This window comes from Sander lucioperca, chromosome 20 (assembly GCF_008315115.2).
Source record: "Sander lucioperca isolate FBNREF2018 chromosome 20, SLUC_FBN_1.2, whole genome shotgun sequence".
Taxonomy (NCBI): domain Eukaryota; kingdom Metazoa; phylum Chordata; class Actinopteri; order Perciformes; family Percidae; genus Sander; species Sander lucioperca.
The window spans coordinates 21,835,713-21,863,102 of NC_050192.1; the positions used below are offsets into that span (position 1 = coordinate 21,835,713).

General features: G+C 43.7%; 1 protein-coding gene across 2 annotated transcripts in view; it reads right to left on the reverse strand.

Annotated features, from left to right (window-relative positions):
• rab21 (RAB21, member RAS oncogene family) overlaps window positions 1-27,390 on the reverse strand; it is a 28,233-nt gene continuing 843 nt past the window's right edge. The window contains exons 2-9 of one of the 2 annotated variants that reach the window (XR_004896053.1): window positions 11,689-11,748; window positions 10,173-10,280; window positions 9,903-9,966; window positions 7,196-7,250; window positions 5,702-5,790; window positions 3,502-3,687; window positions 414-509; window positions 1-83 (exon numbers count right to left, since the gene is read on the reverse strand). Coding sequence is in view for 1 of the 2 variants with exons in the window: in XM_031302472.2 (XP_031158332.2) it covers window positions 3,551-3,687; window positions 5,702-5,790; window positions 7,196-7,250; window positions 9,903-9,966; window positions 10,173-10,280; window positions 11,689-11,748 (513 nt within the window). In the remaining variant the exon portion in view is untranslated. Of the gene's footprint in view, window positions 84-413; window positions 510-3,433; window positions 3,688-5,701; window positions 5,791-7,195; window positions 7,251-9,902; window positions 9,967-10,172; window positions 10,281-11,688; window positions 11,749-27,390 lie in introns of those variants that run through there. The other variant, XM_031302472.2, reaches the window with a different exon arrangement.

A 27,390-nucleotide genomic window follows, 5' to 3' on the forward strand; every position in this document is an offset into this window, starting at 1 on the left:
ACCTTTTTTTTTTTTAAGTCAAACAGAAAAAGCCTTTTACAGAAATCAAACATGCACGGTATTATTAGTGTGTGTGTGTGTGTCTGTTTGTGTGTCTGCATGTGCCTGTGTGTACATGTGTGTGTGTGTGTGCCTGTGTGTGTGTGTGTCTGTGTGTACATGTGTTTCTGTGTGTCTGTGTGTGTGTGCGTGCGTGCGTGCGTGTGTGTGTGTGCGTGCGTGCGCCTGTGTGCATGTGTCTGTGTGTGTGTGTGAGAGCGTGCGTGTCTTTGTGTGTGTCTGCATGTGTGTCTGTGTGTGCCTGTGTGTACGTGTACGTGTGTGTGTGTGTGTGCGCCTGTGTGTGTCTGTGTGTACATGTGTGTTTCTGTGTGTGTCTGTGTGTGTGCGTTTCTGTGTGTGCCTGTGTGTACATGTGTTTCTGTGTGTGTGTGTGTGTGTGTGTGTGTGTGTGTGTGTGTGTGTGTGTGTGTGTGTGTGTGTGTGTGTGTGTGTGTGTGTGTGTGTGCACCTGTGTGTGTGTGTGTCTGTGTGTGTGCACCTGTGTGTGTGTGTGTCTGTGTTTTAAAAACCATGCAGAGGAAGAGGAGGACTAATGAACCATCGCGGAGGCCACCGTTAAACTTTAGAGCCGAGTTATTAATTACAAAAGAGAATTCATTGACTTTGTGAATTTTTTCGAGCAAAAACGTCAAAAAAAACAAAATCTGGTTTTTAAGCGTTACGTTTTGAGCCAAAAGTGATCTCTGGGCACCAAGTGTTTCTATCCTCAGTAGAACTAATCTCCGTTTAAACTAACACGCCAAAACCAAAATATCGCATCACTGTCTCTATATTTAATAAACGGTGTCTTCCGGCAACTTTCACTCGCAGAAAATTGAGCGAATTTCCTCTTCTGAAGAGTCCGTCACGTTGTCTGAATTCTTTGCGATCACAGAAGGCTTGTATCACGTGACGCTCCGACAGTTTGTTGTCATTACTTAAGGCCGTTTTATGGTTGTGTGGAGGCCGTAGCCTACGTAAGTGGCCTGATGTTAATTACACTTGTGCGTTGGTGTGTGTGTGTGTGTGGGGAGTGTGGTAGAGCGAGGGAGAAGTGAGAGAGTGACGGGGGATTATCTTCAGAGTGAGTAGTGACTCTAGAGCAGGGGTGTCAAACTCATTTTCCCAGAAGGCCACACTGGATCACACCGAGGGCCAGACATGGAGAGTTTACCATGTCACTTTTTTTTTTTTTAACATTTTGGTCGCTTTTTTCCTCATTTTTGTCGTTTTTGTTCCGACTTTTTTGTGGCTTTCTCAGACATTCGTCATCTTTTTGTAAATTTGTTGCTTTTTCTGACATTTTTGTACTGCTTTTTGTCGCATTTTTGTTGACATGAAGCCCTACAAAAGTCATCAAAGTAGTTCCTTAGCCATCATAGAATTTAGCAAAATTAGGAAAAACTATACTTTTTAACAACAACCTGTTTCTCAGCCTGAATATGAAATCTCTCTCTCTGCTTCTGGGGGAATTTCGGAGTCTCAGAGTCGGCAAATCTGCCATATTCTGCTGTGAATGTCAGGTAATTACAGTTTAAAAAACACTCTCCTGTGTTTTTGGTTTGGCAAACAACTAGGCGGGCCGAAATGTATTGTGAACCCAAATTGATATACGGGCCGGAGCTAAATCTGCAAGGGGCCGGATTTGGCCCACAGGCCTAGAGTCCTAGTGAGAGAAACAAAGTCTCCTCTGTTCTTTCTGACCACGGTGGGAAATCTGGAGCAGGAGAAGTTAACCCTCTCCTTGATTTCATGTTGTTTATGAAATTTAGGAAATGCAACGCTGCCAAGCCACGGCCGAGAGACGTTACATTTTTGGAGAGGTGACATCAGGCTACGGCGTAAGGTCTGGCGTAGACACAGAGCGGCCTGGCGTAGACGCAGAGGGGCCTGGCGTAGACGCAGAGCGGCCTGGTGTAGACGCAGAGCGGCCTGGCGTAGACGCAGAGCGGCCTGGCGTTGACGCAGAGCGGCGTAGACGCAGAGGGGCCTGGCGTAGACGCAGAGGGGCCTGGCGTAGACGCAGAGCGGCCTGGCGTAGACGCAGAGCGGCCTGGTGTAGACGCAGAGCGCCCTGGCGTAGACGCAGAGGGGTCTGGCGTAGACGCAGAGCGGCCTGGCGTAGACGCAGAGGGGCCTGGCGTAGACGCAGAGCGGCCTGGCGTAGACGCAGAGGGGCCTGGCGTAGACGCAGAGCGGCCTGGCGTAGACGCAGAGCGGCCTGGTGTAGACGCAGAGCGCCCTGGCGTAGACGCAGAGGGGTCTGGCGTAGACGCAGAGCGGCCTGGCGTAGACGCAGAGGGGCCTGGCGTAGACGCAGAGCGGTCTGGCGTAGACGCAGAGGGGTCTGGCGTAGACGCAGAGGGGCGTAGACGCAGAGGGCCCTGGCGTAGACGCAGAGCGGCCTGGCGTAGACGCAGACGGGCCTGGCGTAGACGCAGAGCGGTCTGCGGATGTACGTCGTCGATTCTACGCAGAAGCATAAAACGGCCTTTAGAATTCCTCACGGGGGAAACTGCTGCTACAGCTCTGACAGAAACCGGAATCAAACCGGAAGCCGTCCTTTCACCCTCGTGTCGTCCTCCCATCGACCGTGCAACCTTTCTTTTTCCGGGTCAAAATTTCACATTAAAACTTTTTTTGGCGACGTTTTTGTCACTTTTTTCAAAAAAATGTCGTCACAAATTTCCGATGTTATTGTCAACTTCTTCTTGTTGTTTTTTTCCAACGTTCTTTGATTTTATTTTTTTTTCAAAACGCTATTAAATTGAATAACACACCCAAATTCAATCAAAGTAGTGAGCTGATCATTTATTTTACTTGTGAAGAGTAATGGTTGTACGGAAGCACCCACGTTATGTTTTTGGACAATTTGGTTGAAAGAAATCCAAATTTCTGATGTAGAAACTTTTTGAAAATGGGTCAAATTTGACGACAGGAGGGATAATATTTTGTCAAACTGTCGGCCCGCTGCTCCTCTGGGTTTGAAAAACATGATGTTAGGACATAAATATGGTGATTAATGGAGGTTTATACAGTGTGTGTTTGTATGTTTAATATCCCTCGAGAGATCCTCCCCCCCCTCCGCAGACAAAAACAAAATAAATCTGCCACCATGTTGCGTTCCTCCAAAGTTATTTCAGCTCTTTTTATTGAAGGTATTAAATATTAAATACAGACGGGACGGGTTCTCTGCGGGGGGGTTAAAGTTTTAGTGACTGCTTCTGTAGGAAATCAAAGTCATTAAAGTGCCCATTTTGATCACGAGTTACTTTTATTTTGAAGGGAACAGTGATTAAACCATTTTAAATATGATTTCCCATGATCCTTAGCAGCAAAGGCGATGCTGAATGAACACAGCAAAACAGTTGGGATTCTTTTTTCTTTTTTAAAGGATTTTAGAGCAACAGAGACACTCGTGAATGTGTCTGCAAGCGTGTGTGTGTGTATATATATGTTGTGTGTGTGTGTGTGTGTGTGTGTGTGTATATGTGTGTGTCTGTGTCTGTTAGCCAGAAGAGCAGCATCCTCCGGCGGGCGTGGCTTGTGGTTCGTCGTCGACGATCTGTACGCCCCGCCTACTTGATGATTGGCTGGCTCCGTTGCCCTTCAACCTCTCCTCGGCCTGCGCCGTTTCCATCATCCCTGAAAAACACAGGGAGAAGTATTCAGATCAAGTACTGCAGTAAAAGTACTAACACCACACTGACTGATGTTGTTTAGTCTCGTTGCGTGTTAAACTAATAAAATGTCTTCACACTGAAACTGAAATCCGTCTTCTCCGGCATGAAGCGCCTGGTGCAGGTGTGTTTAGGGTGTGTCCAAATCCACTTTTGCTAGTTTGACGGCGGAAAAAAGTGCCCGTGGTCCGGGTGCATGGTTCTAAAGGGTTGGACTTAGTGTCTTCATTAATCAGAGGTGAGTTTTGGGCGTAACATGAAATCAACCAATCAGAGATCATCTCCCATTCCCTTTAAAAGCCAGGCGCGTTTGGACCTTGGAGCATTGCTATTATGATGGAGGATTTGCACCGTGATATTTTTATTTGTAATCTTCTGCATGTGTGTGTGCTGCTGTGCGTCCCTGTGTGTGTAACAAGCATAGTGTGCACGCTGTGCACGAGCCTAGGAGCATTTTACTAATGCTCTGTTAAAATAACAATGAAATGCTGCGTTATTGACTTTAGACCAGGTTTTTGTTGGTCAATGGCGCCATCACTTCCCCCTACCTTAAGATAGCGATACGCCCAGAATGCACCTGAACACACCTCCCTGTAAGACCAGCACGCCCAGAATGCACCTGAACACACCTCCCTGTAAGACCAGCACGCCCAGAATGCACCTGAACACACCTCCCTGTAAGACCAGCACGCCCAGAATGCACCTGAACACACCTCCCTGTAAGACCAGCACGCCCAGAATGCACCTGAACACACCTCCCTGTAAGACCAGCACGCCCAGAATGCACCTGAACACACCTCCCTGTAAGACCAGCACGCCCAGAATGCACCTGAACACACCTCCCTGTAAGACCAGCACGCCCAGAATGCACTTGAACACACCTCCCTGTAAGACCAGCACGCCCAGAATGCACCTGAACACACCTCCCTGTAAGACCATGGGCCACAGATGGGTGCAGGTGCATTTGCTATTTAAACGGCGCGGGCGCTGGACGGGAAACTGACAACTGCGTCGGTCTCTGCGCTGCGCCGGGTGCAGGATAGGGTCCTGAGTGTTACAGCAAGCAACACGATGCCCAAAATGTTTGAATAAAAATGTAAAAATGAAAGTGCAGATGGAAGTTGTGTGAGTACTAGGGATGTCCAGATCCGATCACGTGGTTTCAGACTCGATCGGAATCGGACGTTACCTCCCGATCAGGACTGGGATATATATGTATATATATATTCTCATTATTTTTTAACACATCTATAGTTATGCGGTGGCACAGAGTTAGACCCTTTTGACTCCACACAGAAACAGCAACGCGTGCGGCATGACATCACTTTGTTGCAGAGACGCTATTGGTTAAATGCCGGCAAAGTAGAACACGGAAGCAGCTTGAAGTGGAAAGCGCGAGTATGTCTGAGGTCTGGAGGTATTATAAAGTTGAATTATTATAGAAGTATCGGATCGGGACTCGGTATCGGTAGATACTCAAAATCAAATGACTCGGACTCGAGGGCAAAAAAAACCTGATCGGGACATCCCTAATGAGTACAACCTCAACAATGAGAAAACGTCGACAGCTCAGTTGATGTGTGTCGAGTGTAGGGGCTGCAACTAACGATTATTTTCATAGTCGATTAATCTGTCGATTATTTTCTCGATTAATCGATTAGTTGTGTGATCTATAAAAATGTCAAAACATGGTGAAAAATGTGGATCAGTGTTTCCCAAAGACTAAGAGGACGTCCTCAAATGTCTTGTTTTGTCCAAAACTCAAAGATATTCAGATTACTGTCACAGAGGAGAGAAGAGACTAGAAGATGTTCACATTTAACAAGCTCGAATCAGAGAAATCTGATTTTTTTTAATAAAAAAATGACTCAAACGATTAATCGATTATCAAAATAGTTGGCGATTAATTTAATAGTTGACAACTAATCGATTAATCGATTCATCGTTGCACCTCTAGTCGAGTGTTTGGCGGGTCTTACTTTTACAGAGATCCAGGAAGAGTTCCTCGATGCCTTTGTTTAACTTGGCTGACGTGTGGTAGTGTTTGGCTCCCACCGACTCGGCGTAACTACGGAAACACAGAGAAAGAATAGAGGACTGATGAAGTCCATCGTTGGAAGAAGTACTCAGATCCTTTACTTCAGTAAAAGTACTAATACCACACTGTAAAAATACTCTGTTACAAGTGAAAGTCCTGCATTGCAAATGGTACTTAGGTAAACATCTGGAAGTATCATCAGGAAAATGTACTTAAAGTATCAAAAGTAAAAGTACTCAATGCAGTAAAATCCTCCCATTTTAGAAAGTGTAAAGGATCCAAACAGTTGTGTGTTTAATGGTCTCACACACACGTTTGTTTCACTATATTTGTGGGGACCCGTCATTGACATAATGCATTCCCTAGCCCCTTACCCTCACCCTAACCATAACCTAATTCTAACCCTAATCCTAAAACCAAGTCTTAACCCTCAAACAGCCCTTTAAACTTGTGGGGTCCAACATTTTGGCCCCACAAGGCTGTGCAGACCCCACAAGTATACTGTATTCCCCGGTTTTTGGACCCCACGAATATAGTAAAACACACACACACACACACACACACACACACACAGCCGTTATATTGTTGGCTAGTTTACTTTATAATAACACATATTTTATAAACTACATGTGTTCTGTGTGCAGTAATCTTAATGTGTAAAGTAACTAGTAACTAAAGCTGTAACAGTTGAATGTAGTGGAGTAACTAAAGTAACTAGTAACTAAAGCTGTAACAGATGAATGTATTGGAGTAACTAAAGTAACTAGTAGCTAAAGCTGGAACAGATGAATGTAGCGGAGTAACTAAAGTAACTAGTAACTAAAGCTGGAACAGATGAATGTAGCGGAGTAACTAAAGTAACTAGTAACTAAAGCTGGAACAGATGAATGTAGTGGAGTAACTAAAGTAACTAGTAACTAAAGCTGGAACAGATGAATGTAGCGGAGTAAAAAGTCCAATATTTCTCTCTGAAATGTAGCGGAGTAGAAGTAGAAAGTGGCATGAAAAGAAAAGACTCAAGGAAAGTACAAGTACCTCAACATTTGTACCTAAGTACAGTACTGGAGTAAATGTACTTAGTTACATTCCACCGCTGCAAGTAGGGGTGTGCAAAAAAAATCCATTCACATTCGTATCGCGATTCAAGCTCTACCGATTCACAATCGATTCATATTATTTTTTATTGTATGTCGACTGCAATCACACGGGAAAAGTAACTACATTGACATACTGTGAATCGTTTTTTGAATCGAAAATCAATTTTGAATCCAATCTTGAGCCTAAAAATCAATATTGAATCGTGACATTTTCTGAATCATGCACCCCTAACTGCAAGTAATCAACAAACTAATCATCATCATCATCATCATCATCATGGTTTAATTTGTTTAAATCAAAGAGCACAAACGTAGAAAGATCAACGTTGAGTGTTTACCTCTCAGCCTCTTCCACTGAAACATGTCTGTCTTTGTCCAAATCTATTTTATTACCTGCAGAGAAAAGAAAGCAAACGCGTTAATATCAGAGAATATTCCACGTTTTTTCCCCTGTAAATTTACAACAACTTCAGTCACGGAAATTCTGAGGTTTTCCTCAGAATATTACCCCTCTACGCCTGTCTCCGTAATTATTAGGGGTGTCTAGGGATGGGTACCCAAACCCGGTGCTAGTTTGGGACCTGTTCCTGAAACTGTATCCTGTATGGTGTAGAATAACGTTCTTACTAGTTGCAGATATAAATAAGAATGTAAAAGGTTTCCATAAGAGACCAAGTGTGTTTTGGTGTATGCGTATTGCACAGAGTTGTGTGTTGTCATAGAGGCAGTGGTTCCCCAAATAAAGGAAACTCTGACGCACAGATGGTTTAGCTTAAGCGGTAAATATAAGATAGTTATGTTAGGTCACAGACATAGTGGCCTCAAGCAGAGTACATTGAGTAATAATAACAAATGAGGACGAGACATGTTGGTCATGCTCAGTAGCTAGGTAAGGACTACTAGCCAGTCAGAAGCAGAGTATGAGGGCGTGCCCTGACAGTACCTAGGTAAGGACTACTAGCCAGTCAGAAGCAGAGTATGAGGGCGTGCCCTGACAGTACCTAGGTAAGGACTACTAGCCAGTCAGAAGCAGAGTATGAGGGCGTGCCATGCTAGCAGCTAGGTGAGCATTATAACGTGTGTTCCAAAGTGACCACGTTTGTCTCTGAAGTAAAGGCTGGACTACAATAGAGCTGTTTGGAGCAGTTTGTGAACAGTGTTTTCTGTTGGAGATGGTAAGTCCCTTTGGGGTGGACTTTGGGCTTTTTCACTTTGTAAACCTATAACATGCACAAAAAAAGATATATAACACAATAAAGGAAAGGGAAAAAGCCAAAAAGCAGAATATGAGCACTTAAAACAAAGAAACCACGATTACATAAAAATATTGACAATTATGTAATAATTGTTACGGGCCTAGTATACACGCTACAAAAAACTAGACTACACCACTGCAACCAGCTACAGTCCCAGTTATCAGGTCTCCATTACAACCCCCTCGTCTCGCATTGCCAGACCTATCTCCACAGAATTAAACACGTCAACAAAGATATACGCTACCGGTCAAAAGACCATTTTCCATTCCACTCCTTTCCAGACAGAATACCAGCTGAGATCAGTTGCATTGTTTTTATAATCAGGGCAGCAGTTTTCAGATTACATTATGTGCTTACATAATGTAAGCTTTCTTAATGCAGCTTTCTTATACTGCACTGTAACTGCACTGTAACTTTTATTCATGCATTTTATCTCTCTGTTCTTTTAATTTCTTATACTGCACTGTCAATTTTATTCTTGTCTTTTATCTAGTGGTATTTTACAGATAACGGACATATTTCTGAGAATTTCTCCAACGCGGGTGTGACATAGATAAGGACCTGTGGTCGGAGAAATGTTTTTTTTGTTGTTTGTTTGTTTTTTTTAAATCATTTTTACCTGCACTTTGATGTTTTAATTTGCTTTTTTTTTTTTTTTATTGTTTTCTAACTGCTCTTTAATGTTTTATGTAAAGCACTTTGAATTGCCCTGTTGCTGAAATGTGCTATACAAATAAAGCTGCCTTGCATTGCCTTACATAATTGCAAAAAGGTTCTCGACTGTTGTAGACAGAAGTGGCTGAAGAAACGCTTGAAATTCATGCTTTTTGGTCTAAACGTCATACCTAAATTAAAAGTGGTACAGCTCCCGTATACTCTGACACTCTGGGGTGAGCCTGACATCATTGGAAAGGTGATTGATGTGGGTGTGTTTGTGTATTTGAGAAGTGTTGTATTTTGTAGTTTTTTGGCTTTTTTCTTTGCACTGGCACTGCACTTTGGCTTTTTTGAGTCTTTTGGCTTCATTCTTTCTGTAGTAAGCTGAGACATGTGGCTAATGCCCTGTGTTGTCTGTCACCTGTCAGATGTGTTTACAGCAGTGTATTCTAATCATTTTACAGATGTATGACTTGGACGGAAATAAAAAACCTCCATTCTAGCCTCTGTAACTCTGTCAGTAAGGCCTAGAATCACCCTGACACTTGGAACAAAAACTTGAGACTGTTTCCTTTCCAATGATGTCAGGCTCACCCCAGAGTGTCAGAGTATACGGGAGCTGTACCACTTTTAATTTAGGTATGACGTTTAGACCAAAAAGCATGGATTTCAAGCGTTTCTTCAGCCACTTCTGTCTACAACAGTCGAGAACCCTTTTGCAATTATGTAAGAACATAATGTAATCTGAAAACTGCTGCCCTGATTAAAACAACAATGCAACTGATCTCAGCTGGTATTCTGTCTGGAATGGACATTTCTAAGTGACCCCAAACTTTTGACCGGTAGTGTATGTAAGCGCATAATGTAATCTGAAAACTGCTGCCCCAAAGTGACCCCAAACTTTTGACTGGTGGTGTATAACTGCGACTTTACTACTGCCGTTATCGTATCGTGTGTCAAGGACAGGCCGATAATCTTCTGTCTGTTATGTGGAAGTCATGACATACTTATTTGGTTTTTAAGCCATTTATCAGAGATAATAATCTCATCAGGCTCATTAATAACTACTCTGGTTTTTGTTGCTGTTGCTCTGAAATGTTCCGGTAAAGAAAATGATTTTTTGAGAACTTACCTACTATACATAAACAAATGTCGTTCCCCAACATTTTCCTCAACTCCTTCACCCAGTTCTTCACCTGCAAACACAGAAACAAACGCTCAGACTTTTATACAGAACGGTGTTAAAAACCAAACGGAGGAAAAGGAGGAGAGAATAAAAAGATGTGAAGAGAGGAGACGAAGCTGAAAAGTAAGTTTAAAAAACCAAAAACACATTTGAGACGATGGAACAAAGTCATTTCAATTCAAATTCTGAGTCAGGAAAACCCCGCTGCGTTGTTACCTTCTGAAAGGAGTCTTCGTCTGTGACGTCATACACTAGTACGGCTCCGTTGGAGTCTCTGTAGTAGATGGGCCCTAACGCATGGAAACGCTCCTGGCCGGCTGTGTCCTAAAAAAAAAACACACAAACACACAACACCGTTAATAGTTTATCACTGTTAACCAGGGCTAGGTTTAAAAAAAACACATTTTCCGATTGAAATCGATTTTCATTCGAATGATAATGTAGATTTATAAAACCCAGAATCAATATCTGTCTGTATCATAAAAATAAATGAATAAATATGAAACTAGAAGACCTCAGGAATCCATTGGTGCCAAATATGTCATGCTAACTTGTCTGGAAGGCGGTTAAATAATGCTCCAAAGTTCGGCTACATATTGGCGAGGGAAAAACAATTGACATGGCCATTTTAAAAGGGTCCTCTTGGACTCTCAACTCCAGATATCTGAGTGAAATGTCACTCAATACTCCCTGACTGTAGTCTGTAGAGCTGCACTTTTTGTGTGTTCATGTTAAATAAAAAGTACATTAATGTAATTGCTTTGGGGTCAATTCTTTACGTCAACATCGATACTTTTAATAATAATGAACCAGGGTCAGAGGGAACCGTGTACGACTGTAGAATCTCTTTCATATCCAAGCTAAATTGTTTTTTCAGCTGAAATATCCCAAATCAACATTGAATCGGAAATTGTATGTCATCGAATCGGGACCTTGTGAATCCGAATTGATTTGGCAAATTAGTGGCGATACCCTACCCTGGAAATCCAGAGTTCTTGCGAGAGCACAATTTGATTTTGCTCAGCGAGTCACTCTGGCATTGAGTAATGATGCTCATTAACTATGCCCTTGTAGCCGAGCTGCACCAATCACATCGCTGTATCTGATATAAGCGGGCCAGAGGCGAGCTAAACAGATGACGACAGCGTTGCGACGTTGAAATCATTAGTAAACATTGCAAGATGGCTACGGATGAACACCAGTTGTTTGAAACGCCTTTGGCCGCTACAATGAAGGAGTTAGACTTGGCTTTTTATCTAAAAGAGGAACAGAAGACGGCGCTCCAATCGTTCCTTTGCAAGAAGGACGTTTCTGCTGTTTTCCCGACCGGATACGGCAAGAGTTTAATCTCCCAGTTAGCTCCTCTGGTAGCTAAGAGTTTAATCTACCAGTTAGCTCCTCTGGTAGCTAAGAGTTTAATCTACCAGTTAGCTCCTCTGGTAGCTAAGAGTTTAATCTACCAGTTAGCTCCCCTGGTAGCTAAGAGTTTAATCTACCAGTTAGCTCCTCTGGTAGCTAAGCGTATGGGGCTTGTTGTGATTGGTTCGTAGTGTTATCCAATTGCGTGCAGGGAGATTTTCAAATGCATGCTTGGTGCCACCCCTCGAGTTGGGCCATTTTCATTACTCAGTGCCAGAACCTTAATCTTTCAGATTTGGGTCTGGATTTCCAGGCTAGCGATACGCAGCCCTACTGTAAACTCTGTGTAACATCAACAAAGATGGTAACTCACCCATATGGCCAGGTTCACTCTCTTTCCTGTGATGTTGAGCTTCTTTGTGAGGAAGGACGCCTGCAGGAGACAAAGAGGATACACAATAATCATCAGGTTTTAATAATTAAAACAAATCAGGCTAAATAATTACCTGGAATCAAAAGTCAAGCTTTGAGTCCTTTGACACAATAATAAATCAGAATCAGCTTTATTGGCTTAAGTATTGGCGTTTTTCCATTACATGGTACCTGCTTGACTTTTTGGTTTTCCATCTTAAAAAAAAAGTCCCTGGTAGGCCTGCACGATTCGGGGAAAAATATGAATCACGATTTTTTAGCTTAGAATTGATATCACAATTCTCTGCCATGATTTCTTGCAAACATGCAATAATACAGTCAAAGATATTTGACTTTTTCAAAATAAAAGCATGTCAATAAACTAAACTAATGTCTGGTCCTTAGTGAAGTCTAGTTTGACCCCCCTGCTCTTACTGTACGTCCACACCGCCGCCGACTTGAGCTGCAAAGAAGCTCTGGCCGCCCGGTCAAGGACGCTGGTCAGAAAGTCCGGGGAAGCTGTTTGAGGCTTTGGCCGCTCTGACGTAGCAGCATTCTATGTTCATCATGGAAAAAGATCAAGCAGCCACTGCACGGCCAATACACTGACACTAGAAACCTTTTATGAATGACATATATAATGACAGAATGTGTATTGGTTGTTGGTCGCAGCGGTGTCTGTTAGCAGTTAGCTCGCTCGTTAGCCGCTGAACCGCAGCAGCATGCAGGCAGAGCGAGCAGCCGCCAGCTGTTGATCCGTGCAGGACTTCACCGTGAGCGGACTGTTTAGAGACCATGTGACCGGCAGGTAACGTTAACTGGTCCCTATACACAAATATCAGAAATGATAGGGAACCCAGCAACGGCCATGATGAGCTTCTCCTCCTTTTTCTCTGAACTAATGTTTTGGTAGGAACCAAAGTTTACATCGTATGTTTCTCTGGAATCAGCCAGCGTGAAGGACGTCTATATTCTGATTGGTTGCCGCTGCTTGCCGCTGAACCGCGTCATAGCTCATTACCATAAAGTTGACCTACTTTCAACTTTCTGATTGACGCTCTGGTCGCTCAAAACGCCCAAAACGCAACGCCGACAGATTTTCCGCTCCTTGCAGCTGAGAGAAGCAGCTTCCATTGAAAATGAATGACTTCCTGTATCTTTAGAACATCAAGTCGGCGGCGGTGTGGACGTACAGTAATGCGACGGTGATGTGACCTTTGACCTGCCCACTGTTTGTTGGTCTGTTATTACTCGGATCAGACCAGAGGGATTAACATACTGCAAGGGACGCCTGGATGTAAAAGACATACTCTAGGAAGATCATGTAAATTATTCTTTATCTTTTTTGACCCTTGTGTTGTCTTCCCGTCGACCGTGCAACTTTTAGTTTTTTCTGGGTCAAAATAAAACTTTTTTTCAACACTTTTGTCACTTTTCCTGATGTCTTTGTCAGTTTTTCCGACGTTTCTGAAGCTTTTCCGATGTTGTTGATTTTTTTTGCGCATTATTTGAATTTTTTTCCACGTTTTTGATGCTTTTTCCAACATTTTAGTCACTTTTTTCAACGTTCTTTTATCAATTTGTTTTTTCAAATGCTATACAATTTAATAAAACAACCAAATTCAATCAAAGTAGTGAACTGATTATGTATTTTACTTGTGAAGAACGTTGTACGGAACCATCCCGGTTATGTTTTTGGACAATTCTGTTGAACGAAATCCAAATTTCTGATATAGAAACTTTTGGAAAATGGGTCAAATTTGACCCGAGGACAACATGAAGGTTAACGTGCGTGCAATGCAGGTGAAGCCTCAACATTTTACATTAACCCAAAGGAAGTGCGTCCTCGTTTAGAAGAAGTCTCCCAGCTAATCCTGCCTTGTACTACTGAAGTTGTAGAAACAGCTAGCTAGATGATGTGATCTTACCTAGCTACTGAGCATGTAGTCCTTACCTAGCTACTGAGCATGTGATCTTACCTAGCTACTGAGCATGTGATCTTACCTAGCTACCGAGCATGTAGTCCTTACCTAGCTACTGAGCATGTGCGACTGCCAACAAAGATGTTACAGCAGTGAGAGGTCTCACTCTGTAGCTAAAACAGAGACCTGAACACAGGTTTTTTTGGTACAACCTCTAAATACAATTATGAACCTGAAAATGAGCATAAAATGGGCACTTTAAGGCCTTGAAAACAAACAATAAGATCTTAAAATATATTCTAAAATGCACAGGGAGCCAATGTAGGGTGTAGAGAACGGGAGTGATGTGTGCTCGTCTAGATGTTTGTTAAAAAGCGATAGCAGCATTTTGAACAAGTTGAAGTCGTGAGATGGAGGTCTGATTCAGACCAATATAAAGAGCATTACAGTAATCCAACCTTGAACTAATAAAAGGCATGAATAGTGTTTTCTAGGCCGTGCCTACTCAGAAAAGGCTTAACTTTAGCCAGGAGACAAAGCTGGAAAAAGCTCATTGTAACAGCATTACTGATCTGCTTGTCAAATTTCATGCTGCAATCAAAAGTAACCCCCAAATTTTTGACAGCTGACCTAGTGTATGATGCCAGAGTGCCTGAAGTACTGAAAGAATACACTCAGTTTTGTCTTCGTTCAAATTAAGAAAGTTTTGTGAAAGCCACAACTTAATATCATTAATACAACTAAGCAGGGAATTTAGTGCGACACTGTCATTTGCTTTCATAAGCAAATAAATTTGCAAATAATCTGCATAACAATGAAATGACAGGTTGTGCTTGCCAATAACAGCCCCAAAAGGCAACATATATAAGGAAAACAGGATGGGGCCAAGAATTGAACCCTGGGGTACCCCACTAGAGAGAGGAGCAGCTGGCGAGGAGAGGTCACCAATCATGACGGAAAAGCTCCTATTTGCCAAATAGGAGCTAAACCCTTTAAGTGCCGAGCCTCGGATGCCTACACAATGATCAAGGCGAGAGAGGAGGACTGCATTACATGGTCCACTGTGTCAGAAGCCGCTGTGAGGTCCAAGAGCACTAAAAAAGCACAATTCCCAGCATCTACAGACAAGGCAATATCGTTGTGTACTCTCAATAGTGCAGACTCAGTGCTATGACATGATCTAAAGGTAGTCACACACCAACCAGACGGCCGACTGTTCGGCAAAAAAGGCAGTCAGACTGATCAGTCGGGTCCCCGAGGTCCAAAAAGTGCCTCAGAACACACTGAGGCGACGCCGACTTGAGCGTACGTTCTGCACGTAATACGTCTCCATAGCAGCAGGCGGCGCTGCTCTGTATTGTTTCCCAGAAAATGAAAACCGGCAGCTGAATGGACGAACACGTCACGTGGGTCTTTGTTCTCCGGAAATTCACAGCCAGACTGTCATGGCGGCTCGTTCAGAATACGATCTCATATTGGACTAAAATAGTTCACCGAAACGTGTTTCTGAAAACATTTTAAGAGAAATAGGCCGTGCAGTTGCTGAATCTGTCTTCATTTCAGATCAACTAAGGTCAGTTTAAAAGATTTTCGTCATTTTCGGGTGAGTCCCGACTGCCCTGTCTCCGTCTGAGCAAGTCAGGTCGGCCCAAATGAAGGACGTCCTCGGACGGACGACGGCACAGAACACACCGAACAGACTCGAGTCACCGACCTCGCCAGACGGTCCGACGGCCGATAATCGGCTCTGTGTGTCAGCGCCGTAAAACCAGATTGAAATTTTTCAAACACAGAGTTCTGTTGTAAAAAGGCTTGTACCTGTATGAAAGCAACTTTTTCCGATTGTTGCGGAGTCGAAGGCAGGGCTGACGCCGTAGATAGGCCGGTATGGACGCCAGGAAAGGCGGCGGCGTATTTGACTGTCCGCCAGAGCCGTAGATCGGCACTTTCTCCGCAGAATTACAGATACTTCACAGGGTCTGGTGGTCATACACCAGCAGCGGTGACACATTTCGAGTGACAAGTAGTAGAAATAGGAAAATCAACAACAATCTCAGCAGAGGTAAGTGGCGAAACATCGCCGCCCTGTTGAAATGTGATTGAAAAACTGTGATTCGCTTTCTTTGGACAATTTGTTAAAATATACAGACATACAACTGGTAATACACAGATATTTCTTGTATGTCTTGTGAATTACTGTGTTATAAAATACTTATTTTATCTTCTGTTGAGTGTTACATTGTGAGGAAAATAGTGTCTAAAAATAACTGAAATTGAGACTGAGACGCCATTTCTACAGTGTGAAATTGGGCTAAAGATTTCTAAAGAGGTCTACCATTCTGTTCAAGAGTAAGATCCTTTTTTTAAACATAACAAGATCTGCGAAATTGCGTTCGCTAAACCCACCAGACTCCATGTAAATAAACAGTCATTTTAGCATCGTAAAATACACTTCATTCACATAGACTGTTAATATGAATGGACAGAGCATGTGTGACATCACCCGTCACCCCACCAAACTCCTTTTGCAACCGCACGTGTCGCCCCCTGCTGGAATTCAGGTAGAATGCAGGTTTAAGGCACTTCCACATTTGCAACTCTAGTTTTGATGGAAATAAACACATCGTTTACCGATTTACATGTGGAAATATGCTGGCTCTATACACGCTAAAAGTATTGCTTTTTTAAATGGAGTCTGGTGGGTTTAGCGCTAGCGACTTCAGAGCTGTTTCCTGTTAAATAGAAAGGTCTCAAAGAGGTTTTAAAGGTCTATCTCTGTAGGGATCCTTTCCATAATGTTGTCAAGACAGTTAGAATATTAATCTGAGTCTGTCAGCGGCAAAACGAGCACTTTCGTGAAGGTAAATACAAGCTGCACAATTGTCCTATTAACTTACATTGTACAGTAGCTTGTTTCATGCCACGACTGCAACGATCTCGCTTAATACTGGACCAATGTCAAAGATTGTTGTTCCCATCAGTCACTTAGACACAAAAACATGGGGAAATAGGGTCCAGTTGAAAAAAAACGGTAGTAACCCTTTAACCTACAGTGAGCACTGAAAATGTAGAAAAACTTTACTGTTGAATTCAGTGTTCTGCAACGGTTTCAGGTACTTGTGCAACTTCTCATATTGTGCCACAGAGCATCTGTCAGTTGCCATTTATAACCTGTAAACTGTGAGAGTTCCTGCCAACAGTTTGTTGAACGCAGCTCTGATAAGAAGGTCAAAGTGCGTCAGAGGGAAAGGTGGAGTTTTCTCTGGGTTAAAGATTACGATTCAGTGTCAACAACAGAAAGGATCTGAAGGCTCAGAGATGAATGAAATAGCTGTGTTCGTGTATGTGTGTGAGAGTGTGTGTGTGAGTTTGTGTGAGTGAGAGTGTTTGTGTGTGTGTGTGAGTGAGTGAGTGAGTGAGTGAGTGAGTGAGTGTGTGTGTGTGTGTGTGTGTGTGTGAGAGAGTGAGTGTTTGTGTGTGAGAGTGTGTGTGTGTGTGCGTGTGAGTGAGTGAGTGAGTTTGTGTGAGTGTGTGTGAGTTTGTGTGTGTGTGAGTGTGAGTTTGTGTGTGTGTGTGTGTGTGTGTGTGTGTGAGTTTGTGTGTGTGTGTGTGTGTGAGAGTTTGAGTTTGTGAGTGAGTGAGTGAGTGAGAGTGTGTGTGTGTGTGTGTGTGTGTGTGTGTGTGTGTGTGTGTGTGTGTGTGTGAGAGAGTTTGTGAGTGAGTGAGTGAGTGAGTGAGTGTGTGTGAGTTTGTGTGAGAGTGTGTGTGTGTGTGTGTGTGTGTGTGTGTGTGTGTGTGTGTGTGTGTGTGTGTGTGTGTGTGTGTGTGTGTGTGTGTGTGGTCTGTCAGCTGACTGGGTGTGTTGTTGAGCATGTGCCTGAGCATCAGCCGTGTTTCTGCAGGGTTCACGTGTGCAGAGGTGCATTATGGGATCACAGCTGGATGCGGAGACACTGTTGGCGCGAGATGAATGCTGATTTTATTGCTCGAGATTCTCTCCGAGCGTTTCAAAACGAGCAGATCGGAGAACACTGTGGAGAAACAGTCATCTCACAACACAAATCAGTCCATCACAAGACTATTCAGAACGGGAACTCCCACATATTTTCCTCTCATCCGGATAATATTAGTGTGCACGTCAACGTTCTCGCTGTCTCAGTACTTGTACTTAATGACAACTAAGTTGAATCTGATCTGTAAACGCTATAAACTGCAACACCAGGGTCCACCCGGGATTCTCCACGTTAAAAGTAAGACTTTTTAAAGACATTTTTCATACCATCTAGGATGAAATTGAATGCTATAACTTCACGGCCATATGATGGAAAGTCAGTGTGGATTTAAAGAATGAAGGCAGAGAAAATCATTAGATAGATCACAACAAGTAACGCTATCTTAATTTAACAAAACATTTGTGAAGTGTGTTTGTACTCTAATAACATGAAATACATTACATATTTGTAGCATTCAGAGCTATTACAAAACACGTCAATTTAAACGTCACACGCACAAAACATCTGATTTAAGACGTGACGGCATTTATTTGATCCTACGAAAGGACAAGACTTTTTTTTCCAAAGACCTTTGAAAACAAAATTCTTGATACTTTTAAAGGTGCTGTAGGGAGGATTGTGAAGATCCAGGACTTAGCCAAAAAATGTGAACATCAACAACTTCTCAGTCCCTCCCCCCTTTCTGCTAAAGCCCAAAACGGTCTCCTAAGGCCCTCCCCCCACAAGGGAGAATGAATGCGTGTGCATGAGCAGTGATTGACATGCAATTAGACACCCCCCCCTGGCCCTGATTGGTGCATCTGAACAGTTAGACACGCCCCCTGGCCGTGATTGGTGCATCTGAACAGGGAGCGGTGGATTTTTGCAAATCCCACTACAGGCTGTAGGTGGAGCCATGACTAGAACATAGGGTCAGTTTCAGCAAATATGACAGAAAGTTAGTTTTATAAGTCTTACCTACTGCATCTTTAAGGGCTTACTTTCATTAGGTTTTTTTTTTTTTTTTAACTTTTTAACCCTCCTGTCGTCCTCGGGTCCAATTTAAGCCGTTTTCAATGTTTCTATATCAGACATTTTGGGTTTCTTTCAACCTAATTTCCCAAAAAACAACACGGATAGTTCCATTCAACGCTCTTCGCAAATGAAATGAAGGATCAGTTCACTACTTAGATTGAATTTGGGGTGTTTTATTAAACGTTATAGCATTTGAAAAAAACAATTGAAATGGTTTTATAACAGTATCCTGACTAAACTTCAACATAAGTTCCCCGTGATGTTAACTATTAGTCAAAATAATTCATAATTGCAGCATTTTAACTCAAACGTTAGATAAGTTTCATGTAAATGAAGGTTATTGACTAATAGTTTCCCCCAAAAAAAGTGTAAAACTAGTGGTAATAAGTTGGTTTTACTGGTGAAAAAAAGCAGCTTACACAACTACAGCGTAATGAAGCTTTCTCTCTCGGTCTGGGTTAAAATAATCCGATGTTGAGTGTTATATTGTGAGGAAAATAGTGTCTAAAAATAACTGAAATTGTGACCCAGGCGTCATTTCTACAGTGTGAAATTGGGCTGCTGCAATTAAAAAGAAAAGGATTTCTAAAGAGGTCTAACGAGGTCTACCTTTCTGTTCAAGAGTAAGATCCTTTTTTTAAACATAAAAAACTTCTGCGAAATTACGTTCGCTAAACCCACCAGACTCCATGTAAATAAACAGTCATTTTAGCATCGTAAAATACACTTCATTCAAAGTCGACAGAAACTAAATAAAACTATGAAAAGCCGTTTGGGGTCGTCGTTCCACTTTTCCAACCATCACAACTCTAGTTTTGGTTGAAATAAACACATAATTTACCGATTTACATGTGAAAATATGTTGGCTCTATACACGCTAAAAATATTGCTTTTTTAAATGGAGTCTGGTGGGTTTAATGCTAGCGACTTCAGAGCTAGGATCTGAAGGCTCAGAGATGAATGAAATAGCTGTGTTCGTGTATGTGTGTGTGTGTGAGTGTGAGGTGTGTGTGTGTGTATATATATATATATATATATATATATATATATATATATATACCGTTATCAGTACCCCTCATATCACAGTATCTCTCCAGCCCTGCACATCACTGGTACAGGATGTTCCTTCTTTATCCTGAAACCAAACAAACGATAGAAAGAAGCAGATTTCTGGCTGAAGTTTGTCTTCAGAGCTTCAACATAACAAGCCACACGCAACAGTGTCGGCTTATCATGACGCAACGCACATTCCCCGAGGTGTTTGAATGCAACGCCAGCTTACACAACTACAGCGTGGTGAAGCTCGGAGGCTTTCTCTCTCGGCCTGGGTTACAATAATCCCATTCTCCAATTAAAATCAATCTTTGTTTGAGTGATCTGATATGGATTCTTGAATCCAGAAATGGATCTTTTATCATCTGTCGACGGGAAGAAGCTTGTCCCTCCCTCATTACCACCACTGAGGTGCCCTTGAGCAAGGCCCTTAACCCCAAGCGCTCCAGTGGAGCTGCTCATTGGCCAGCAGATCAGACTGTGGTTGTACTGGGCAGCTTGAATGTGTAACTGTGAATGTGAAAATTTGTTCTCAATCGACTTACCTGGATGGAAAGGTTAAAAAAAAAAAAAAAAATTAAAAGGTCTTTGATAAACCCAGGGAAAACAGTGGTATTGTAACTGAAATTTCCCTAACCTAAATGATATGGAATCGGAAATGTATTCCGGCTCGTGGAATCATTGGCGATAGATTTATTTCTCTTACTCGTCAGTCTTCAGTCCAGACACACGCGGGCGGATTGATTCAGTACGAGGGGCTGGAAGTCATTATTGATCCACTGGCTGCTCTGATGGAAATGCTGCATCACACTTTCTGGTTTCCACAGTCAGTCAGTCAGTCAGTCAGTCAGGTAGTCAGTCAGTCAGGTAGTCAGTCAGGTAGTCAGTCAGTCAGTCAGGTAGTCAGTCAGTCAGTCAGGTAGTCAGTCAGGTAGTCAGGTAGTCAGTCAGTCAGTCAGTCAGTCAGGTAGTCAGTCAGTCAGTCAGTCAGGTAGTCAGTCAGTCAGTCAGTCAGTCAGGTAGTCAGTCAGGTAGTCAGTCAGGTAGTCAGTCAGGTAGTCAGTCAGGTAGTCAGTCAGTCAGGTAGTCAGTCAGGTAGTCAGTCAGTCAGGTAGTCAGTCAGTCAGTCAGGTAGTCAGTCAGGTAGTCAGTCAGTCAGGTAGTCAGTCAGTCAGTCAGTCAGTGAGTCCATCCTTCCATCTTCGCCCCCTTATCCGGTGTTGGGTCGCGGGGGTAGCAGCCCCAGCAGGGGACCCCAAACTTCCCTTTCCCGAGCCACATTAACCAGCTCCGACTGGGGGATCCCGAGGCGTTCCCAGGCCAGGTTGGAGATATAATCCCTCCACCTAGTCCTGGGTCTTCCCCGAGGCCTCCTCCTAGCTGGACGTGCCTGGACCACCTCCCTAGGGAGGCGCCCAGGATGCATCCTTACCAGATGCCCGAAACCACCTCAACTGGCTCCTTTCGACGCAAAGTAGCAGCGGCTCTACTCCGAGCTCCTCACGGATGACTGAGCTTCTCACCCTATCTCTAAGGGAGACGCCAGCCACCCTCCTGAGGAAACCCATTTCGGCCGCTTGTACCCTGGATCTCGTTCTTTCGGTCATGACTGTGTAACCTGAGTGCAGCAGATAAACAACCCAAAACTGCGTCGTCGTGGCAGAGCAGCTGCCTCGGAGGCAGTAATGAGATATCCAAAAACACTCGGACTCTGAAAGCATTTTATCAGCCAGCCCCCTTAAAGCCACTCACACAGTGATATGGATTAGGGCTGCACCGATACCGCTGTTAGCTCAGCGCCCGTGGGCTAGTGTCAATGGAACATATCGAAATAATGACTGAAGTTTAGAAAGAATGAAGAACGCAAAGTCTGATGACGTCACTCACGTGCTAGTCTCGCTTTGCCAGACCCTCCTCCACAGCGCTGCGGAGGAGGGTCTGGCTAGCCCACACAGCATTCTGGGATGGCTAGTAGGGCTGGACGATATGGAGAAAATCTTATATCACAATATTTTTGACCAAATACCTCAATATCGATACCGCAACGATATTGTAGTGTTGACAATTGGTGCTTTCCCAAAATAATTACACAACGAGATTTTTTATACATATTATCGATTAACTCGAATGTGTAGTTAACGTCGATTTGTTTAAATGAAAATCGATTTGCTCCTTAACATCCGCCGACGCTCCCCTCTGGGCTCCCGTAGCTCCGAACGGGCTCAGCCCTCGCCCCGTGCGTTTGCCATAGAGATACACAAACAACATGGCAGCGACATGATCGATCTTTTCTTAACTAGTAGTTTCATTACTTACTTATCCGTAATCCGAAATGACCGGCAGCTCGCGGTGCTCTGTCCCCGGCTGAGAGTCACCTATTCTCGGATAACTGAACCACCAGCTACCGCTGACCTGACGGAGCACCATGCGGGGCACCAGAGGCGGTGTTGAGGAACTCTTTTGCAGCTCACAACATCTACTAAATGCCGCTGATACGACCGAGCTGTGATGGAGGTCTGTAGCGGCTTAAACAACTAGCAATCGCCGCTCTGTAGCCCGGAGCTCCTCTTCGACGTTTGTTTCTCCCGCTAGTTACTACGCAGGAGCTAGCTACAGGTATGCTACATTCAAGAGACCATGGGATGTTAATGTACGTTACTCAGCAACAGGTGGAAATAAGGGCAAGGTTGCGCAATAACGTTAAAATGATTTGAACTTTTAGCGAGGAACGAGAAGTGAATTACCTGTACACTAGGTAGGGAAAACACTCAAACCAATTTATATTTCCACAAAATTGGCATGAATAATCATAATGGTATACATGCCCCGTGTGTGTGTGTGTGTGTGTGTGTGTGTATGAGTCAAAACAAAATAAAGTTAAAACTTGTTTTGAACAATTTCTTTGTCATCTGCAGATTGATTTTAAGTAGGGGGAGAAAAGAAATCGATTTAAATCTTAAATCGGATTTTTTATTTATTTATTTGTTTTTTTTTTAAATCGGGGATTTTATTTTTAGGCCATATGGCCCAGCCCTAGTGGATATAATGACTAAGTGGGTAAAGGCAAATAATAGAACAGTTACAACAGTCTGGTAAGTTCAGAAAATGACATCACTTTACTGTAATGCAGCCTTTAAAACCAGGAAAAGACACCACTTATGTCATATTACGATATCCAAAATCTAAGACGATTTCTAGTCTCATATCATGATATTGATATGATATCGATATATTGCCCAGCTCTACTGGTGAGTCCACACAGCATTCTGGGATGGGAGAAAAACGTGCTCTGGTTTATTGCCATTTCTTTAAACCAATCACAATCATCGTGGGCGGGGCTAAGCTCCGGACGGAGCCACGGTGCCTCTGCTAAATAGTCTCAGGAAGGAACTTGTTTTGGTGGAACATGTGGACGTTCAAAAGTAGTTTTAATCGTGCAACAGAAAACTCAGATTGGACAGATAGTCTAGCTAGCTGTCTGGATTTACCCTGCAGAGATCTGAGGAGCAGTTAACCATAGTCCTCACAAATCCACCGGAGGTTAGAACGCCAACACAGAGACAGAGGAAGGTGACGCACATCCGGCCGAATTTCCGTTGGCAACGGAGCAATCCCAGAAATGAAAGGTTGTGGATAAAGACTATTTACATGCAAAAAAAAATGACTTAAACTGATTATAAGATCTTTACTTTTGCGCCGTTTATCGTTATGCACCGAAACAAATTCCATGTAAGTGCAAGACATACTTTTTAAGTTTACAAAAGATACAAAAACAGAGAAAATCTGCAAACCCCCACATTTGAGAGACTGAAATCAGAAAATGTTAAAAGGCGTTTGTTTAATGAAGCGAAGAGAGAGAGAGAGAGAGAGGGGAAAGGAGGGAGAGAGAGAAATAGAAAGTGAGCAAGTGAGAGAAAGAGGAGGAGACAGAAGAGGAAATGAAACTGAGAGCTGGCAGTTCTATCCAAATAATTCAGCTTATCTGCATCATTACCTGTACAAGGAGAAGTCCACTCAATCGCTTGTATTACTAAAGTAAAAGATATGGGGCCGCCTGGATAGCTCACCTGGTAGAGTGTGCACCCTATGTACAAAGACTCAGTCTTTGTCGCAGCAGCCGCAGGTTCAACTCCGACCTGTGGCCCTTTGCTGCATGTTATCCCCCCCCCCCTCTCTCTCTCTCTCTCTCTCTCTCCCCTTTCACTCTTCAGCTGTCCTATATAATAACGGCCTTAAATGCCTGAAAAATAATCTTAAAGTAAAAGATCTGAGTACTGACTGGTATTAAAAATAGAGATGCACCGATTACAACGTTCTAGGCCGATTTCCGATTTTCTTTGAGTTAGACCAGCCGATTCCGATTCCATTTTTTCTAACCACTTTACAGCACACACAAATATTTATTTTATTGATTACTTTTATTACTTTTCTTTAATAGAACATGTGTTGAACAGATAATGGATCACTATAAAATAGAACTATATAAATTACTCCTGGTGTGGGACATTCACACACATCTAAAGAGCAATGTTAGAACCATTTCCTTCTTTTCACGTCAATATCCAACTAAAGAAATGTGATTTAGGTTTTTGGTGTCGTCCCTCCACGCCCTACTTTCTCCTTGCAGGTGTTGCATATTGCAAACTTGTTATCTTCTGCACACACGCTGAAGAATTCCCAAACAGCTGACATGTTGCAGGTTAATTCACCAGGTTCCTACATGTGGGAGAATAGCGCCGACACGAGCTTCACACCGCGAGGGGGTACGACACACGGCGGAAAAGTTGAGAGAAAGGAGAAAGAGAGCGTGCTGTGGCGTCCGTGTGTGCGTGCGTCCTGGAGAACTGTAACTGGTATAACTTATGTTGTCAGTTAATTGTAGCGTTGACCGGCATGAAATCACCATATGTCAGACTGACCTGCTGGTCGCCGGTCATGGCCGAGCTCGTGAAAACCGGCCAATTCCGGTCACCGGCCGGTCTATCGGTGCATCTCTAATTATAACGGGAGACTTAGGCCAGATAGAGAGCAGCGTTTCATCATTCCTGTAGCTGGGTATTATGGGACGACACTCAGAGGGTTTAATGTGCAGAATTTAGCCCGAGGATGACATTAAATTATTGACGAGGCATTGATTATTAACAGTCTGTGGGACAGTTTTCTGCTTTGATAGCTAACGGGGATGAAAAACTGTCATTAATCTCATCAGCAGCAGTGAGCCAATGAACACGCAGCGTGCTCGGGCGCCTGGGTAGCTCACCTGGTAGAGCACGCGCCCATTTATAGAGGTTTACTCCTCGATGCAGCGGCCGCGGGTTCGACTCCGCCCTGCGGCCCTTTGCTGCATGTCACCCCCCCCCCTCTCTCCCCTTTAATGTCTTTCAAGGCCTAAAATGCCCCAAAAAATATCTTTAAAAAAGACAAAGCATGCAGCATGCTTGTACCGAGATCTAAAGTCTGTGATTGGCTGTCTTACGTTACTGCATTTAATATTCTGTTGCAGGGTCCCAAATTAGCACCATTTATGGCGTTTTTCCATTACATGGTACCTGCTCAGCTCGCCTCAACTCTACTCGCCTCGACACACTGTGCGTCCGTTTTCCATTGCAGATTTTAGTCCCGCCTCAGCGTGGCTGGTCGTTATGCCGGCTCGTCGCACACACCAGCGCACAAGTATAAACATCAGGCCACTTGAGCTTGTTTTACAGTTCTGTGGAGGCTCCACGCAGAGCTTTCGCCGTAGCCTGTGTAAGTGGCCTGATGTTTATACTGGTGCGCTGGTGTGTGCGTTGAGCCGGCATTTGTGTGTGTTAGGGGTGGAACGGTACACTGAAGTCACGGTTCGGTTCATACCTCGGTTCAGACATCACGGTTCGGTTCGGTACAACGGAGGGAAAAGCATAACAAAAATGCAGAAGGCAATTTTTTTTATCGTGCATGTCTCAGGCTGTACCACCTAGTGTCCTCCAGTCTCTCCCCTGAGCTAGCTGCAACAGCCTGAGTGTATAAAGTACGATGTAAACAGTAAACAATAAGTAGGCTACCCCACATCATCTCCAGACTCCATCTGGAACTTGTAAACTAAATAAGACAATCAGCTAGTAGTGTGATATGGGAGACAAGCGCTGCTCTCATATGTGAATGCACAGAGCAGAGGTGTTAAAAGAGCAGCCTCTGTTACACAGAGCAGTTGGCGAATTGTGGCGTTAGCTTCACACGCTAACAGCGGAGCTAGCAGCAAACAGCGAAGCTAACGGCGGAGCTAACAGCTAACGGCGGAGCTAAAAGCGGAGCAAACAGAGAAGCAAATGGGCCTGGAAGCCATTTGTGGTCGAGGCAAAAAGGGATCCAGCTACAGTACATCCGTGTTTGGTTGTATATGGAAGGGACTAGTTTATGGTCATGTACCGAACCGAGACGCCCGTACCGTTTCGGTTCAATACGAATACATGTACCGTTCCACCCCTAGTGTGTGTACGTAGGCTACGGTGAAAGCTCTGCCTGGAGCCTCCGCAGAACTGTAAAACAAGCGGCGCCGCAGTAAACTGCAGAGACCTAACGCGACACACACACAGAACATGGAAGGTGTGTTGTTGCCAGAAGACACATTTAGTTTCTAAAGAAGCTGGAGGCAGCAAAAAAAACACAGCTGGCTAAACTATTTAAAAATGGCGGGTTTGTTCAGGACACCCCCGTCTGTCGCTTTCACGTCACCTTTTCGGCTCGCCTCAGCTCGCTGGGAACCTCGACTGAGGTGGTACTAAAAAAAGTACCTGTTAGCAGGTACCAGGGACTTTTTTCATAATGGAAAACCAAAAAAAGGCGAGTAGAGTCGAGGCGAGTCGAGTTGGTACCATGTGATGGAAAAGCGCCATTACAGGCCAATCGGGCCACCCTTATCCGTGGCGGTTCTAGGGGGGTGGGGGGCAAGGGTGGCCAGCGCCCCCGTTATATATGAACTGTAGGTTAGCACTGATTGAGTATTCTTGTGTTTATCGTTATATGTTTATCAGTAGTCTTTTGTTGAACCAAACCTATCGGGGGTTGATTAATATATTTGGTGCTATTTGAAATGGTCTAGAACCGCCACGGGAAAACGCCCCTTATTTGGCGTTTTCCCGTTACATGGTACCTGCTCGACTTTTTGGTTTCCCATTCTGATAAAAGGTCCCTGGTACCTGCCAACAGGTACTTTATTTAGTATCACCTCCGTCCAGGTTCCAAGCGAGCTGAGGTGATACCAAAAGGTGACGTGAAAACCTGCAGACTCCTGATTGGTCGGAGAGAAACGTCACTGATCACTGCGTCATCATTGCTAGCGACAGATGGGGGTGTCCTGAACATAGACATATATAAAATGGACCAGCAGATCCCGTGTCTCTGGACGGACACCAGTGAAGGATATTAGAAGATCTTTCCCGGTGATGGCTGAGCGTTACTGAGCAGCCTCCAACTGAGCTTGAAGACGTAGATGTGACGTGAGCAACCTGTCTGAAAGTTGGAAGTCTTCTGGTAGCTGTGCCAAGAGAAATCTCAATCATTCCCAATCTAGCAGAGACGGAGAGCGTAGGTATATGTAAGGAGAAACGCCAATAGTTGAACCCAGGACTATTGAGTGGCTGGTAAAATCAGTCACTAGCCATTAGGCTGTTGGACAAAAAG